Here is a 15,966-nt window from a genome sequence, read left to right as displayed (position 1 = left end):
TGAGTAAGGAAGGACTCAGAAAAGGTATGGAGGATGCCAATCAAAATCAAACAGCACTGAATGCATGCAGGTGGGCAACAAATGCAGACGGGAAAAATCGTGAAGGGCCCAACTTAGAGCACCTACAACCCAAATAACCTGAGGTATAGGGCAAAATGAGATTGTCTGAGACAGGGGATATACCTGCAGACACCTACTTAAAAGGGGAAAGAAGCTAGAAGCAAACAGCTCCCGATCATGGGTAACTTTATGAGGATGTAGATGTATGGAAAGTGGAGGGTAAAAGAAAAAGTGGAGGAAGGACAGAAGAAGGAGGAGGAGACAGGTCAACAAGTAGAGTGAAGGAGAGGGAGATGGTAAGCCTAGTAAAAGAAGACAGATACCCCAAGAATCAGGCACAGCAGGAGTCCATACATACATATAACCCAAAGTCCACCAAGCCGGCTGCCATTTTTTTCTGAAGCATCTGTTAGATTTGGTGCGGAGTGCTTGTGGAAGGTTCATAAGACCTGTTCTTCACTGTTCACTTATCGTTCTCCTTACAGCAGAGACTAATAACACTGCACATGGTGTCTGATGAGTTAAGAATTGAACTTCCACGCCACAAGCTGTAAATATCATGCAATAGGCTGCCTTGTGTGTGTGTAAGAACTCGATTGAACACAAAGAGCTCCAGGCACAGAGAAGAGATGTGAAATCTCCCTATTTCCCAGGCACTGGTCTATAAGGGCTTAGAAAAATAATGTGTGAAGATGAAAATTGTGTTGCCAATGATGCTGTCAAGCTAAAATAATGTTTTTTCAAAAACTCCAACAAACCCCAGCTCGCCTAAAATCCACTGGACTGAAACACTGCATTTACCATAATTGGCTCTGGCTTCGATCCTACGTGTAAAAGAAGAATGGAAAAATATTCAGAATCCATGTCTGTCTTCCTCAGGAGGAAGGAGGGTGAAATGCACGTCAATGGAAAAATAAATCTGCATCCTTGCACCTCCCTGCTGAGGCCTGGAAAAAGGAGGAGAAGAGCAGACCTGGGGAAAATATTAATATTAAGTCTTTAGATGAGCCAGAGAGGCCCAGAGCTGGGGTCTGAGCACAGGGCCAGAGAAAGCCAGAGTGTGGTGGAAAGCCATGAACATAGACTTTTTAAGAGAGGGAGAGAGAGAGAGAGAGAGAGAGAGAGAGAGAGAGAGAGAGAGAGAGAGAGAGAGAGAGAGAAGCACTCACTGATCACAGTGACCTGCCAGGCACAGGCTTCTGAACCTTTCCAAAAACATGCACTAATATTTGATTGCAGGCAATTTTGTCTCTGAACTTATGAACTTTTCACTTTTCCTTGTTATCATAAAGTTTACTCAACAGAGCCTTAATAAATAAAAAGAGAAGAGGAGACAGAGCAAAAAAAAGAGAAAAGATAAGAGAACTCTAATGGAGCTGTGTTAGTGTTATGTTGGCAGGAAGGTGCAATGTTCAATCCAGCCAGTCAGGTCAAGGTCAAAGCAGGACAGATCCAGTTGCCTGCAACCTTCAACCCATTCCTCATTTGCATGTCCCCCAAAGAAACTTGCCCTGCATAAAATATAGCTCAGGTGTGTGTTCCTAGCCAGTACTAAGCCCTGAGTTCTAACCCCAGCACCACGCAAAGCTGGGTATGGTGACACACACCTGTAATACCAGTGAGCAAGGGACTGTGGGTTTCAAAGTGTTCTTCCAATATAGCACACTGAAGGCCAGCCTTAGTTATCTGAGGCCCTGTCTCCAAAATAAAGACGGGGAAGAGGACACACGGAATGAAGGGAAAGATGCGAGGAAAGGGAAAGACAGGAAGGGAAGGAGGATGGAAGGGAAGTAAGGAGGACATGGGAGGGGAGGGGAAGGGAGAGAAAGGGAAGGGAAGGGAAAGGGGAGGGGAATGGGAGAGAAGGAGAAAAGAAAAGCAGTCCAAGGATAAAGCTCAGTGGGGAGTGATGCTTGGCACAGGACAAGCCAGAGGTGGGAATGGCAGGAGGATTAGAAGTCCAGCAGTATATAAAAGGGTCCAAAGGAATTTCCCTAATGATCAGACCCCTGAAATAGTCCACAGACAACCTCCCCCTCACAGAAACAGAGTACGGGGCCTGAGAGGAAAAGACAGCAAGCTGCAACCATGAGCCGAGATCCCCGCCCCCACTCTCTGCTCTTTGCAGTGGCACTGCCCTCTCTGCAGCTTTTACTTCTTGAACTTCCCGGCCATACTGCGGCCTCTGAGAAGGGGAATTACTGAGGGAACAGTACCATACATGAGCTGATTATATGCCTTGGTTCCCCAGGTTCCCTGCGGTGTTCAGAACAAAAGAAAACGCCTATTGTTAAAGTAGGGCCTCAGACTGCCAATAAAATAAAATTCTTCTTGGGCCTAGAGAGCAGGCGCAGCAGTTAAGAGCTACTGCTCCTGGATGGGGTTCCCAGCAAACACATGGCAGCACACAACTACATGTAATTGCAGTTTCAGGTGACAGGACACCGTCTTCTGGTCTTCATGGGCGCCAGGCATACATGTGGTACACACAGATATATGCAGAAACAACAACGACAACAACAACAACAACATCAACAACACTGAATCCCACGCGAAAAAAGCAGTAGCCCTGCTCCTCAGAGCAACAGTTCACACTGAGTTACTTCTTGTCATGTACCCTGAACCATGTCAGGCATCTCAGACCTCTTCCTTCCAAACCTCTCAAGGATGCTTTCAGGTAAGTGATATCATTACAACCATTCTGCAAATAAGGGGCCGAGGCCCTGATATGCTAAGCAACTTGTCCCATTCCCATAGCAATGAGAGTGGAGATGGGGTTGATCGATTCATGGTTCTAGATCCTGGCTTTTAACTACCTCAGCAAGAACCAGGATCTACAAGAATCTTATAAACACCAGGAACTGAAGAAACCAGGTCTAGGAAACTTCAAGATAAACACATTAGGCTTCTTCCAAATCTACCCCCAACAAAGGGACAAGGAAAGTGAGTTACTAAGCAGCCTTCATTAGAATTTACTGAATCAAACCCATGATGCTTGGATTCAGGACAAAAAGATACAGAGATGCCTTGGGGGCTCTCAGTTTCTTCATTTACAATTGTAAATGCCCCAAATGCTACCTTGACTTCAGTCATAAAATATATTACTGCAGAAACAGAGAAAACCCCAAACTTTCCTGTTTTTTTTCTGTCCAGAACCAACTGGTGACCTTTGAATAAATGTCTTGTGGGCTAGCTTGAGGGAAGCTATAAAGATTACATTACTAAGAATCTACCGTGCTGTCCATTGGTACAATATCTACCAGGCTAGTTCAAAGGAAGTTAAACAAGGATTACATTACTGTGAATATACTTTACTGTCCATAGGCACCACATCTACCAAGACCATGTGCCCATTCACACCTTGACTTTGTATTATAGGGTTAAGATGGTCACCATTATTTTGAATAAAAGATGGAAAGGTCCTGTCTTTCTAAGTATAGATTTTTTTAATCAGCAAACAGAAAACTATACAGACTTCCATAGGAAATATACTGTACTTAATTTGGGGGTTTGGTTTTGTTTGTCTGGCCCTAGGGCTTGCTACTCAGAATGAAAGTCCCTTGGAATCACCACTGAGATGCTGGCTGCCCTGTTTCCAACATACAAGGTAGCTTCTTATCCCTGGATTCATTGCAAAATAAGGGCAGAGTCCTGGCAGCTGGGTGTGACTTCATGTTTCATTCTTTGTTGTAGGAAATGTCTCGGGAGAGGGCACCCCCTGCTTCTACAACAGAAACACTTCCCTCTGCAGGGCTGAAAAAGAGATAATTTCTTACACTCAGAACTCGATCTCATTATCTCTAAATTTATCTCTATTTGGTTGATGTTTCTGAACTTTTTCCCCCTGAGTCTCAAAAGGGATGAAGAAGCTGTACCTACAGTTTTAGATCATGTCACCAGTGGTTAAAACAGTATGTCACCATTGGTTAAAAGAGCATCGGGCAGAGGAATCTGTAATCCATCAAATATTCACTTACACTTTTGTTTTTCTTAAAGATCGGTAATGACAAAGCCTACAGGCAGAGCTCATAGAAAACTAAAATGCATTTCAGTTCATTACCAAACACTTTTTCTGAAAAACAGATTATTTTTATAAGAATTTAAAACACAAGTTTCCAATATTTCTTCCTACTATTGGTTTTTTGGGGAGAGACTCACTGTCCATGATGAGTGTGTGTGTGTGTGTGTGTGTGTGTGTGTGTGTATTTGTGTGTATTTGTGTGTATGCATGTAGACGTATGTGCATGTATTTCTATTAGTTCATTATCTCCTAAAGCATTAGGTCAGCAAGGTACAGCCCTTGCCCTTCTGACCTATAGTGGTTAATAAAGCAGTAAGACAAAGAAAAGGAAAAATTCAAAACATTTAATGTCTCAGGGTGTGGTTCCTTTGGCAATGTGCTTGTCAGGCATGGACAAGGTACAATGACCAGTGCTGTGAAAGCCAAGTAGAGTGGTTTGTGGTTGCCGTCCTTGCACTTGCGAGGCAGAAGCAGGAACATTAGAAGTTAAAGGACATTTTCAGCTATAGTGTAAGGTCAGGCCAGCATAGGACACCATAGACCCTGTCTCAAATCCTAACAACAATAATTTGTCTTTTGCTTTATGCCAGTACCATGTTTACAACCCGTGTATCTTATCACGGTGGACGGAGATGGTCACAATGGGGGAGAAATGGGAGGTCTCCTTAAGGGGCTGGGTATAGATCCAATCTACACCATCCCAGCCTGGGCCATTGCACAAGCCCTCCGGTTTCTCAGAGGTGCCAGAGGCACTAGGTCTGAAACAGGGATGCTGTCAGTCAGCAGGGAAATTTTCTGCCTCTGAAAACGTCTCTGCGCTTCCTCTGTACAGCACCTCCAGCTGCCTCTGCGCACCCGCCGTGTCAGGATTAAAATAGCTGTAGCTTGATGACTTCACTAGTTCTCACAAGCGGGCCAGTTGGCAGAAGGCAACTGCTGCCTGCTCCTGAAGGGAGGATTTCGTCTTTCTTATTTGTCTCTTTCCTTATACCCCCTAATATGAATACTTGGTTTCATTTTGACTCTGAAAGATATTTCCTTTCTGAGGTTCCATTCGGCCCGAACTTCATGCAGATTTCTCCAAATCCCTTTAAAAGGCTCAAGCTAAAAAGAGGTAACTGGAAGCCATCACTGAACATTCAGACTGTATTATAATTTCTGAGGTGAAACTTCAAGGACATGAAAACTACTGGGCTAGCTAACCTTACGTAACCCAACAGTGTTTCGTTTATTAGTGAGCAAATACCTCACCCAAAATTTTAGTGAGACTTGATAATCAGCCACCATTTTTAACCTGTCATTTCTTGTGTTTACTCTGGTACCACCAGCGATGATGTCAACACAGAGTACCAAAGTAAAAAATGACCAATACCAATCACAGTAAGAGGACAGAGGGCTTTAGAAGATGATTTTTCCCCACCAGAGCTAACTTAAATAAACTGTGAAATTAAAGAGGAAATCTGCAAAAAGCATTCACGAAACAGAAACAGTGTATTTCTCAACCAAATACCCAAACCTTATTCGAGCATTTTGAATTTTCCCTTGGAGTTTTTCACTTCCTTTTATAATTTACCATGCATTAGGAAGAAAATCTTCTTTTTAAAAAAAAAAAGAAAGAAAGAAAAGAAAAGCAGGTCTCTCTTCTGCTCCAGGATCATAACTCACTGCTGCACTTTGAGTCCAAGAGAGCATTTAGATTAACTGCTTCAGTGCCCTATGGACACAAGATTTATATTCAGAAAAGACTCCCATATGACTCTGGGGATATGGAGCTAATGAAATAATGTGGCTCACTGGTTAAAGATGGCTGCTCTGAAAGGTACAATCACTGCCCCGAGGAGGGGAAGAAAGTCACTGACCCTCTTTTCCTGGCCCACCCACCTCCATCCCTCTCCACTATCCTGGATGCTTCAGCATCTGCAGTGATGACCTCTTACGACCACTCCCTCAGCCTATACATCACAGAGAACACCCCAGTGAACAGGAAAGTACCTACAGGACAGGGAGTTTTAAGATGTCCTCCAATGGTGTGCTCATTGCACAAGCATCTGCTGACTATCTCATGTGCCGCGAAAATGATGATGTGCTGTCTACAAGGACAAAATGGATACCAATGTGGTCTTTAAGAACTTCACCCAGGAGCCAGTAAGGCCGAGCCAGTAAGATGCAGTCCGCCCAAGCATGGAGATCTGAGCTCAATGGCCAGAACTCATGTAAAAATCCCAAGCATGGATCCCTAATACTAATGCTGGAAGGCCAGTAAGAGACCCTGGCTCAGGAAACAGGAAGGATGGCTCCTCTTACAACAGAGGTTCACCTTTGGCCTTCGCACACTTGCACATACAAGTATACCCAGACACAAAGAAACTCACTCAGTCCTTGCTTTAGGTAAGTACTGTACAACTACATGGCTTTAACACCAGGACAGCTACCAGTATATGTGTGAGGCAAAGGTCAATGCTGGGTCATTTCCTCTATCCCTCTACATCTTATTTGCAAAGGTTTTCTCTCTGAGTCTAGAGCTAGCCTATTGGCTACACTGCTGTCCGTCAAGCTCTGGAGATCTGTCTCTGTCTGCTGCCCTGCTCCTTGCTATCTTAGGCTTACAAAAGCATCCACCACACCCATCTCATTCTGCTGGTGCTGGAGATCACAACTACAGGGAACATGCTTGCTTGGCAGTCATTCTATTGAATGCGTGGTTCCCAGCCCTTGAAATCTTTTTATATTAATCTATTGTGATGCTTGGCTTTCATGATCCTTTATTCTAGATTTAGAATCACCCTGGAAACGGGTTTCTGGGTGTGTCTATGAGAATTTCCAGACTGAGCAAGGAAGACCCACCCTGAGAGTGGGTGTCGCCATTCCACTTTCAGAAGGAAGAGAAAGCAAGCTGAGCACCCAGCCATCATTTCCCACTGCTTCCTGACTTTGCAGCCACTCTGACCAATCAACATCCATTCCCACGTCCATGTCTTGCCTGCTCTGCATGGGCTGAATCCCTTTTTCAAATATAAACTGAATATCCTTCTTTGCACAAGTTGCTTCTTGTAAGAAATTTGGTCAAAGCAAAGAGAAAAGTGAACCAGTTCACTGATGAAAATAATCTGGAAGAGGTTGCTATAGTTTGGAGGGAAAGCTCATGAGATTTAGAGTCATCCTTGAAGATAAGTTGCCAGTTCCAGAAGCTGACAAAGGAACATGGTAAATGTGCGCTCTAAAAGCCAATCATAAAATATTATTATAAATAAAGTCCTTCACACAGTGACTGAACAAGCTGAATGATCAGTGACGGTATCTTCAATAAACATCAAATTTTAGAGCCATAAAAGGTCCTCTGTGAACTTAAAACTCTCACTTTTTACTAATAAAACCTAGAACAGTTGAGTGGCTGGTGCCCAGTGACAAAGTCACATAGGTATTAAGTTATCATCTTAGATTCAACACCAAACATTATTTATCCTGCCTTTCCCCCACAATTATACCCTAACTTGGATGCACACACACATATAAGTATGCTAGTCTGCATCTGACTTATATTCTAACACACTTATACAGGCATACATATGATACTTGTCTGCATAACACAGCAAATATTACATTAATGTCTGTTTTGTATATGTGCAATTCATCATCCTACCACAACATATTATATACATCCACTACTACATTAGTATCTGTTACATATATGTATAATTTACCATCCTAAGCCCACATATTATGCACACCTAATATTGCATTAGTGGTGGAATCATATGCATATACCAGTATGCACATCCAACTGCTGGACACAATCACTACTCACGTACATGTTCCATATTATCCTGTATCGGATTTCTCTAGGTATAAGTGTTCCTCATGGCCATTCAGAGCCTATGCCACCTGGGGATCCAGTCCATATATATACAGCCACCAAACTTAGTCAATATTAATGAAGCCAAGAGGTGCATGCTGACAGGAGCCTGATACAGCTGTCTCCTGAGAGGCTCAGCCAGAGCATGACAAATACAGAGGCACATGCTAGCAGCAAATCATTGAACTGAGAACGGCTCCCCATTGGAAGAGTTATAGAAAGGAATGAAGTAGCTGAAGGGGCTTGCAACCCCATAAGAACAACAATACCAACCAAACAGAGCTCCCAGGAACTAAACTGCTACTCAAAGACTACACATTGACAGACCCATGGCTCCAGCTGCATATATAGCAGAGGAAGGCCTTGTTGGACACCAGTGAGAGGAGATGTCCTTGGTCATGCCAAGGCTGGACCCCCAGTGTAGGGGAATGTCATGGCGGGGAGGCAGGAAGGGGGATTGTTAGGAAGTGGAACACCCTCATAGAAGAAGGGGGATGGTGATGGGATTAAGGGGCTTATGGACGGGAAACTGGGAAAGGGAATATTATTTGACATATAAATTTAAAAATTTTTAAAAAATGGATTAAAAAAAACCAAGTGTTCCTCATTTGTATGCACACTTCTGTTGACATGGACACACATAAAGAAGCTTTATATCTGTTTGTAAAGTTAGAAATGCAAATGCAAGCAAATAACCCAGAGAACTATATAAGAATTAAAGCCAGGTAATTCACCTGGACTTATTTACATTCATGACCTCCCAGAGACCGGAGTGTAAAACCAATGAGGAATGTGAGAAGAGAAGAGAACACGCGTATCCAAGGGCAACAACTTCTGGTTTCTAGTTCATGCTGAGGAGAACACTGGTGCTTCTATTGTACCATTTTCATACTGTGGGGCAGGTAATGGACAAAAACGGAAACTATGCTTGGATTCCAGGTCTGCATCCTAAGATAATTTCCAGTTTCTGAGCGTATATGGTGCAGGGTGTGAATGAGCAACACGATTTGGGATTCCAGCTAGAGTATTACCTGAAGGATATTTTTCCACCTACACCAGAGCTGACAATCCAGGAGCCCTTGATGACCTCTTTTGACATATAAAACTGGGATTCTCACAGCATTTACAAGGAGCAGGGATAAGATGCTCTGGGGGTTTCTTGAAGGCCTGTGTATGAGAAATTGAGAGAAAAAAAACAATCAAATTCTTCTTGGCAACTAGCGAATACAGTATGTCACAAACACCTAAAATGTCCCTAAAACTGATGGAGAAGTACCCAGGGAGACCTAAATAGGGTCTAGAGGCCCTGCAGGAACATGGAAGGGCAAAACCAGATATTACAGTGTTTGTTCAGTAAGGCCTGCGGTCCTGCAAAAAAAAATAAATAAAAAAACAAAAAAAAAAAAAAAAAAAAAAAAGGAAATTCTAAACCCAGTGGTTGAGGACTCACACTGTACAATGTAAATTTTCAGAGTCTAGTGAACCACAGAGGGGTACTATGACCTTTTGCTTTCTTCTTGAAGCTAGATGTACTATGAGATTACCCTACTTTTTACTTAACCATAAATTAGTTCCTTTTGTCAGTAAGTATGCGCATTTCCAACGCATGTGTGCATTATATGGAACGGTCTTCTCCGTAGCCAAACCATGAGGCATCACTTTTATCATCCTCTGGGTAATATTCTCATTGTTTCAATGAGGATATAGAAACACAAAGAATAATCAGAAGTACCATACTGAGTTTGCACATCTCTGGGTTTCTTAGGTAAAACTCAGTGACAGAGTTACTGGATGGAAAAGAGGCCTTTGACTTGGAACGTGCTAATCTCTCCAGCCTTGGAGGACTGCTATAAAGGTCACAAGTCAACTCTTTAAAACGAGGCATTATTTTTCAAAGAGAAATGTCCGGCTTTAAGCAAATAAACCACAGGTACTTTGAAGCCCATTTTAAGGAGATTATTCACTGCCTAAGATAAGGATCAAAAAGAGCAGGCTCTGGGCAGATACTTAGGGGATAGACTAGGGAAGGGTGCAGACAGCAAACTGCTGTGCGAAAACTGCAATTCCAGTATAGCATGGGGTGCCACACTTCAGACGGGGAAGCAGGAAGAATATGAACTCAAAGCTATCTTTAGCTACATAACACCTAGCCTGAGCTAGATCAGATCCAGTCTTATCAACAACACTAAGAAAATAAAAAGAGAGCCCTTCTGTCAAGGAATACAGACACACACACATGCACACATGCACATATGCACACACACACACATTCTCACACTTTCACACACATACACATTCAAAAACACCAACACACATACACACATATACACTCACACACACTCACATATATTCTCACACACATATACACACACTCACACACATACACACACATTCTCACACGCATACACACACAGTCTCATACACAATCTCACACACACACTCATACACACTCACGCGCCTCTCCTCTCTCTCTCTCTCTCTCTCTCTCTCTCTCACACACACACACACACACACACACACACACACACACACACACAAATCTTCAAAGTTTAGTGGGCTAACTACAAACTAAAAATCTGCCTGCCAAGAAAGAATTTAAGTAAGCTTGTGAAGGGTTCCAAAGTCAATTAAAAAACAAAAACAAAAATATTGCTTCACTAGATAAAGGCCGAAGAAAATAAAGTAAGTTTTTGCAGGATGAAAAAGAATATGTGTATAAAAGGATGATTTTCTTGACCTATATTAAAAAGTATTGTAAATATGAAACAAGTTACAGAAACTAAAATGGTGATTATCTTAAGGATGAGTCTAAACCTAATTATTAAACCAGATTATCTATCAGAGCTAAGGACTCATGGTAGAGTCAACTGACAGTTTGGCAAATATAAATTGTGTACACTGCACTCTACAAAAAGGAAAGCAACTAGTGGGTGTCTGTCCATTCCATTCTCAAAACAATAGGTATTAATTACATAGTCTAACTGAGCCCTCGCACTGTCTGATGGTTGACAAACTGTCCACTACCTAATACATTTACAACATGTAGTTGGATGGGAGGTGACCCCCACAATGCAATGACCATGTCAAAGAGTGCAAGTAGACAGACTCTGGGCTAACAGGGAAGGGATGGACCCTTTAAGAAGTGGGGTCTAACAGAGGGAAGCCGGGACACTGGGCAAAGCCTTTGAAGGGTTTATTTTTTACCTAGCCCCTTCCTTGTTTGCTTTCCTCTGCCATGAAGCAAATAGACTCCTAGCTCTCTCCACCAAGTGCTCCCTCATTGACACCTATAAGACCAAGTACTGAGGGACTAAACCCTCTCAAGCCAAGACCTCACAACTTCATCCTCACAACTTGACTCTCTAGGGCATCGGGTCATAACAGCAGAATGCCAACTACAGCACTACACACTAAAACCAAAGAGTAGCTCTAGGGATCACACTTTGCTGTGGTTACAGTGTGAGGTAAAGGACAGGGGATGAGCTCTATAAGCTTCCCAGTGTCTGGGAGACAGGTGCTAAACATCTTCATGAATGATGTTCGGGAAGAATGCACAGGAAGATGGGAGGTCTGTACTGAGCTCTCTGGTTATCAGAATGCCAAGTCACAGAGATTTGCATCCTCCATAGAGTCAGTCTAACAATACAGTAAGATCCTTCCAGGCAGCCTTCACTTAGCCAGCTCTCTAGATGAACCAGTGATCTCGAGGTCCTTTGTGAATCGCACTGAAGGATGCACCTGGAGTGTCGCCAAACAGGTGGCTCCTTTGAGCAGACTGAAATCCTCTGCTCCCATCAGCAGAGGCAGACCATAATTAAAGTAGTTTGAAATCGTAAACCTGTTTATTTGCTAATACCATATTGTAATGATTGGATTTAATTGAAGGATGACTAAAAACTGTGAAATAATATGAAAAGTAGTGGAATACACATAGAAAAACAAGTTGATTGCTGTGAAAATGTTCCAAGATGAGCCCACTGTAAAACAGTATTTTCCCTGCTGTTGAATAAGGTGTGGGTATTTGCAAAACAATAGGAAAAAAACAAATCACCAAGAGCTTCAAATCTTCACTTCATTTTTAAGAAATGAACTGAAGGACAATCCAGAGGAGACCAATTTTGTGAAGAATGATAACACATGACCTAATTTGCTTTTGTGTTACTGTGGTAAACACGAACTAAAAACAACGTGTGAAGGAAAGGGTTCCTCTCATCTTACAGAGTTATAGTCCATGGTTTAAGAAAGAGAAGGGTAGGAGTTCAAGACAGGAACATGGAGGCAGAAACTGAAACAGAGATCACAGAGGAATACTGCTTACTGGCTTGCTTAGTCTGGTTTCTTATACAACCCAGAACTTAGCTTGCCTAGCATGGCCGATCTACTCTGTCCATGACATTATGCCCAGGTCTACAGATACATTTAAAAAAAAAAAAGGCAAATTAATCAATTCACTCTCCAAGCACACTGAGTACTGTAAATAAGGCAACGTACCATCCTTGGTATGGAGAGGGATGGTAGTAGTGGTGATTTTAGTGATTTGGGTGGAAACCATAAAGAGAGAATTTTTGTGTTTCTGAAAGCTGTTCAGAAAAAAGCAGATTGATATAACACCAAAATTATAAAATGTAAAATCAACAGGACTTCGTGACTGAGGGGAGATAAAAGCATATGGAATAAAAAAAATCCCAAAGAGACCATCAACAGGTTTAGGGATTTTTGTATACGAGGAAACAAAGACAAAGAATGCAGATGGGAACGTTAGTTTGAGATGTTGGACATTATACCCAGGAGGAAATGCTAACTAACAGTTGACTACATTCAAAGCTCAAGAAAAGTGAAGGTGACAATTTAAGACAGAACGTGAACTGGTGGTACAAATGGGCTTACTCATGCAATACAGAAAGAGTGGTGGTGGTGGTGGTGGTGGTGGTGGTGGTGGTGGTGGTGGTGGTGGTGGTGGTGGTGGTGGTGTGTGTGGGTGTACGTTCATGTGTGTGTGAGAGAAAAACTCTTTGAAACACCAGCTTTAGAGGCAGGAAATGAGAGTCCACTCTAGGACATGAACTGGTATGTGACACATGGAAAACAAGCAAGGGATTGTGGACAAGAGCTTCTATGGAAAGAGTCAACCAGACATCATCATGGTGGTCTACCTCACCTGATGTCTATCTGGAGTGGCCTTTTTCCAAATTTCCTATAGCAAGCCTAAGACATTGATGGTCATGGTTCTGCTCTGCCTGCTTTCTACACTAGAGGCAAGAGTTTTCTCCCCAAATTCCTAGATCTTCACCATGATAGCAGATGAGGCATTCACAAAGGAACCATGTAATTTAGGATTAGTGCCCTGGTGAAGGAAAGCCCACAGCCAGGGTTGTAGCTGCATAGTACACCCTCAAGCAAGGTCTGCAGTCAATCCCAAGTATCCTAGAGACACCGTGCGAGTGAGAGCAAAAGTGAGAGGCAGAGACTGATGGACCCGCAGCAACCCCTTTGTTCACCTTTTGCTCTATGAGAGGACAGGAAGACTTTGGTCATCTGCACCAGAACCTGGCTATGCTGGTCTTCTGATCTTAGGTTTCCTGCTAGAAAACTGTGAGCAGAAAAGTTCTCGTAGCACAATGGGAAGGATGAAGGGAGAGAATGGGCAGGAAAAATGGAAGGAGAGAGGAAGCAGGGGCAGGTGAAAGGTGTGCCACTAAGAGAAGAAAACTGAAGAGACAAGCAGTAAGTTAAATCAAACGAAAAGCAAGGTCAGGTCTGGCATGATGAAAACACAGCATGTAGCGGTTTGGGAAGCCATGAGCCATGTGTGAAGGTGTTCACATTAAGTGCTTGGGTCAGGGAGAAAATGGAGATCAAGGAAGCCACTTCAAGCTCTGTTACGGAGCTATCCTACAGCTGGGGAGAAGTTTGTTTCCAAGAGAAAGAAACAGAGCACAGTAATTCTCTTTAAAACATGTACCATGAGCCAACAGCTGGCCTGGCCTACCCAACAAAAACTCACAACAGAGAGCAAGCGAACAGAAATTCTGACATTTTCATCTGGAGGGAAGGTGGCAGATCATAAGCAAAGCTGTCAGCAGCAGCCTCAGGCCAGAGAACGGGCCCCCCACAGGATGTGAGGAAATGAGGGGGCCTGTTCCAGGCAAGGGGAGGACAGACTGACTGAGGACGTAACTGAGGTGGTTCTTGGTTTCCAGACAGATGCCTATGATGCTACACCATTCCTCCCTAGGGGAGGGACCTTGTAGCTGCAGAAGGACTGTGGGATGCTCACACAGGGCCCCTCCTGAGGCTTTACAGCAAGTCTGTGACATTTCCTTCATCACTGAGTGAAGGATGCTAGTTTCAGCTTCGTCTCCGAGGGCAGCACAGCTTAGGAGATAAGCTTTGCACAGTAAGTTTAGGAGAGGCTGAGGTAACTACTCTGGAGGAAGAGCACTTCCTTTGCAAGTGTAAAGACCTGAGTTTGCATCCCAGCGTCCACATAAAAAGCTGAATGCAGCCACATCTGTTCTTAACTCCAGAGCTGTGGGAGACAAGGAGGTGGCTGGGACTTGATGACTGCCAGCCTAGCTCCAGGTTCAGTGAGAAAACCTATCTCCAGAGAAAGAAACAGCGAAATAGGATAGAATAGGTCACCTGACATCCTCCTCAGGCTTCCACACATATGCCACGTAAGTGCTTGTCCCCAAATCACACATACACATACACCATACGCATGTACTACACACACGTATACAACGTAAGGAAATAAACAGCAAGAACAAACAGCAGGAGACCAAGGGTCACTAGAAGCAATTCATACAGGTTATTAATCTTAATAAATTCTTTTTTTAAAGATTTATTTAATTTATATGTGAGTACACTGTAGGTGTCTTCAGACACTTCAGAAGAGAACATTCTATTGCAGATGGTTGTGAGCCACCATGTGGTTGCTGGGAATCAAACTCAGGACCTCTGGAAGAGCAATCAGTGCTCTTAACCACTGAGCCATCTCTCCAGCCCTCTTAATATATTCTTATACACGCACGCTCTCACACACTATGCATATATACACAGTATCAAAAACAGGGATCACCAAATAGAACTAGAAACAAAGCATACACCATTACCCTTATGGGGCTAAGGGGCTGATGATGATATTGAACCTTACAGAGCTAAAGATTACAATTGCTAACCCAGGCAAGGTGGGTTCCCCATATGAAAATGGCACAGGATTTGTCAGTCTAAAATATGCCAAGTCATAAGCAGACTCCTAATTGCAATTTGACCATTACCTCAGGAGCATCTCACTAAACCTGGGGAAAATATAAATAAAAGAAAGGGAATTAATCATTATGTCACATGGCTTGTAGGGAATACTGAAGGCAACAGCCTCAGGCTGTAATCTGTAAGGCTTTACAGATTTTTCAACTTTGTTACAGCTCATAGAGTTTTAACAAGTGAATAAACGATGAACTAAAATAGATCTGACAACAAATAGTTAAAAGATATCAAGACCCAAGACCCCTCCTGGAGTTACAAGACTGGCCACAGTGCAATGCTACACAGTGATTGCTACTATGTTAAATTGATGCTGATAGGAAAGAATGAACAACTCTCTGAATATTGACAGAAAAGCATAAAACACCATGTAATGAATCAGCAGTGTCTGTTACATTTTCTTTCCTCCCGGAATGATCAGATATTCTGCCATAGGAACTTAGTACCCAGGGTGGAAGGCAAGGGTGGGGCTAGGTCCCCATGACAACCTCACCGCAACTCCCATCAATTTTTCCTCACAGAAGATACCTAAGTAGAAATGTAAGTTTACCTGGAAGCAAAGTCAATGACTGCAGACTCACCTTTACCCCAGATTATATTCCTCTTTTCTAATGATTCAAGTCAATGGTTCTCAACTTTCCTGATGCTGGAGCCATTTAATTATAACTCCTCACGTTTTAGTGACCTCCAACCATAAAATGATTCTGTTCCTACTCGTGACTGCAGTTTTGCTACTGATATAAATTGCGATGTAAATATCTGATAT

General features: G+C 42.9%; 1 protein-coding gene across 1 annotated transcript in view; it reads right to left on the bottom strand.

The window, feature by feature from the left end:
• The window catches only part of Klf12 (Kruppel like factor 12), a 363,399-nt gene that overhangs the window by 325,487 nt on the left and 21,946 nt on the right, over positions 1 to 15,966 (bottom strand). Inside the window, exon 2 of the mRNA XM_032918181.1 lies at positions 8,966 to 9,101. Coding sequence (XP_032774072.1) covers positions 8,966 to 9,101 — 136 coding nt within the window. The remainder of the gene's footprint in view (positions 1 to 8,965; positions 9,102 to 15,966) is intronic.

This window comes from Rattus rattus, chromosome 12, assembly GCF_011064425.1.
Source record: "Rattus rattus isolate New Zealand chromosome 12, Rrattus_CSIRO_v1, whole genome shotgun sequence".
NCBI lineage: Eukaryota > Metazoa > Chordata > Mammalia > Rodentia > Muridae > Rattus > Rattus rattus.
Note: the sequence above shows the minus strand (reverse complement) of the source record. Positions and strands in the feature narration are given on the sequence as shown.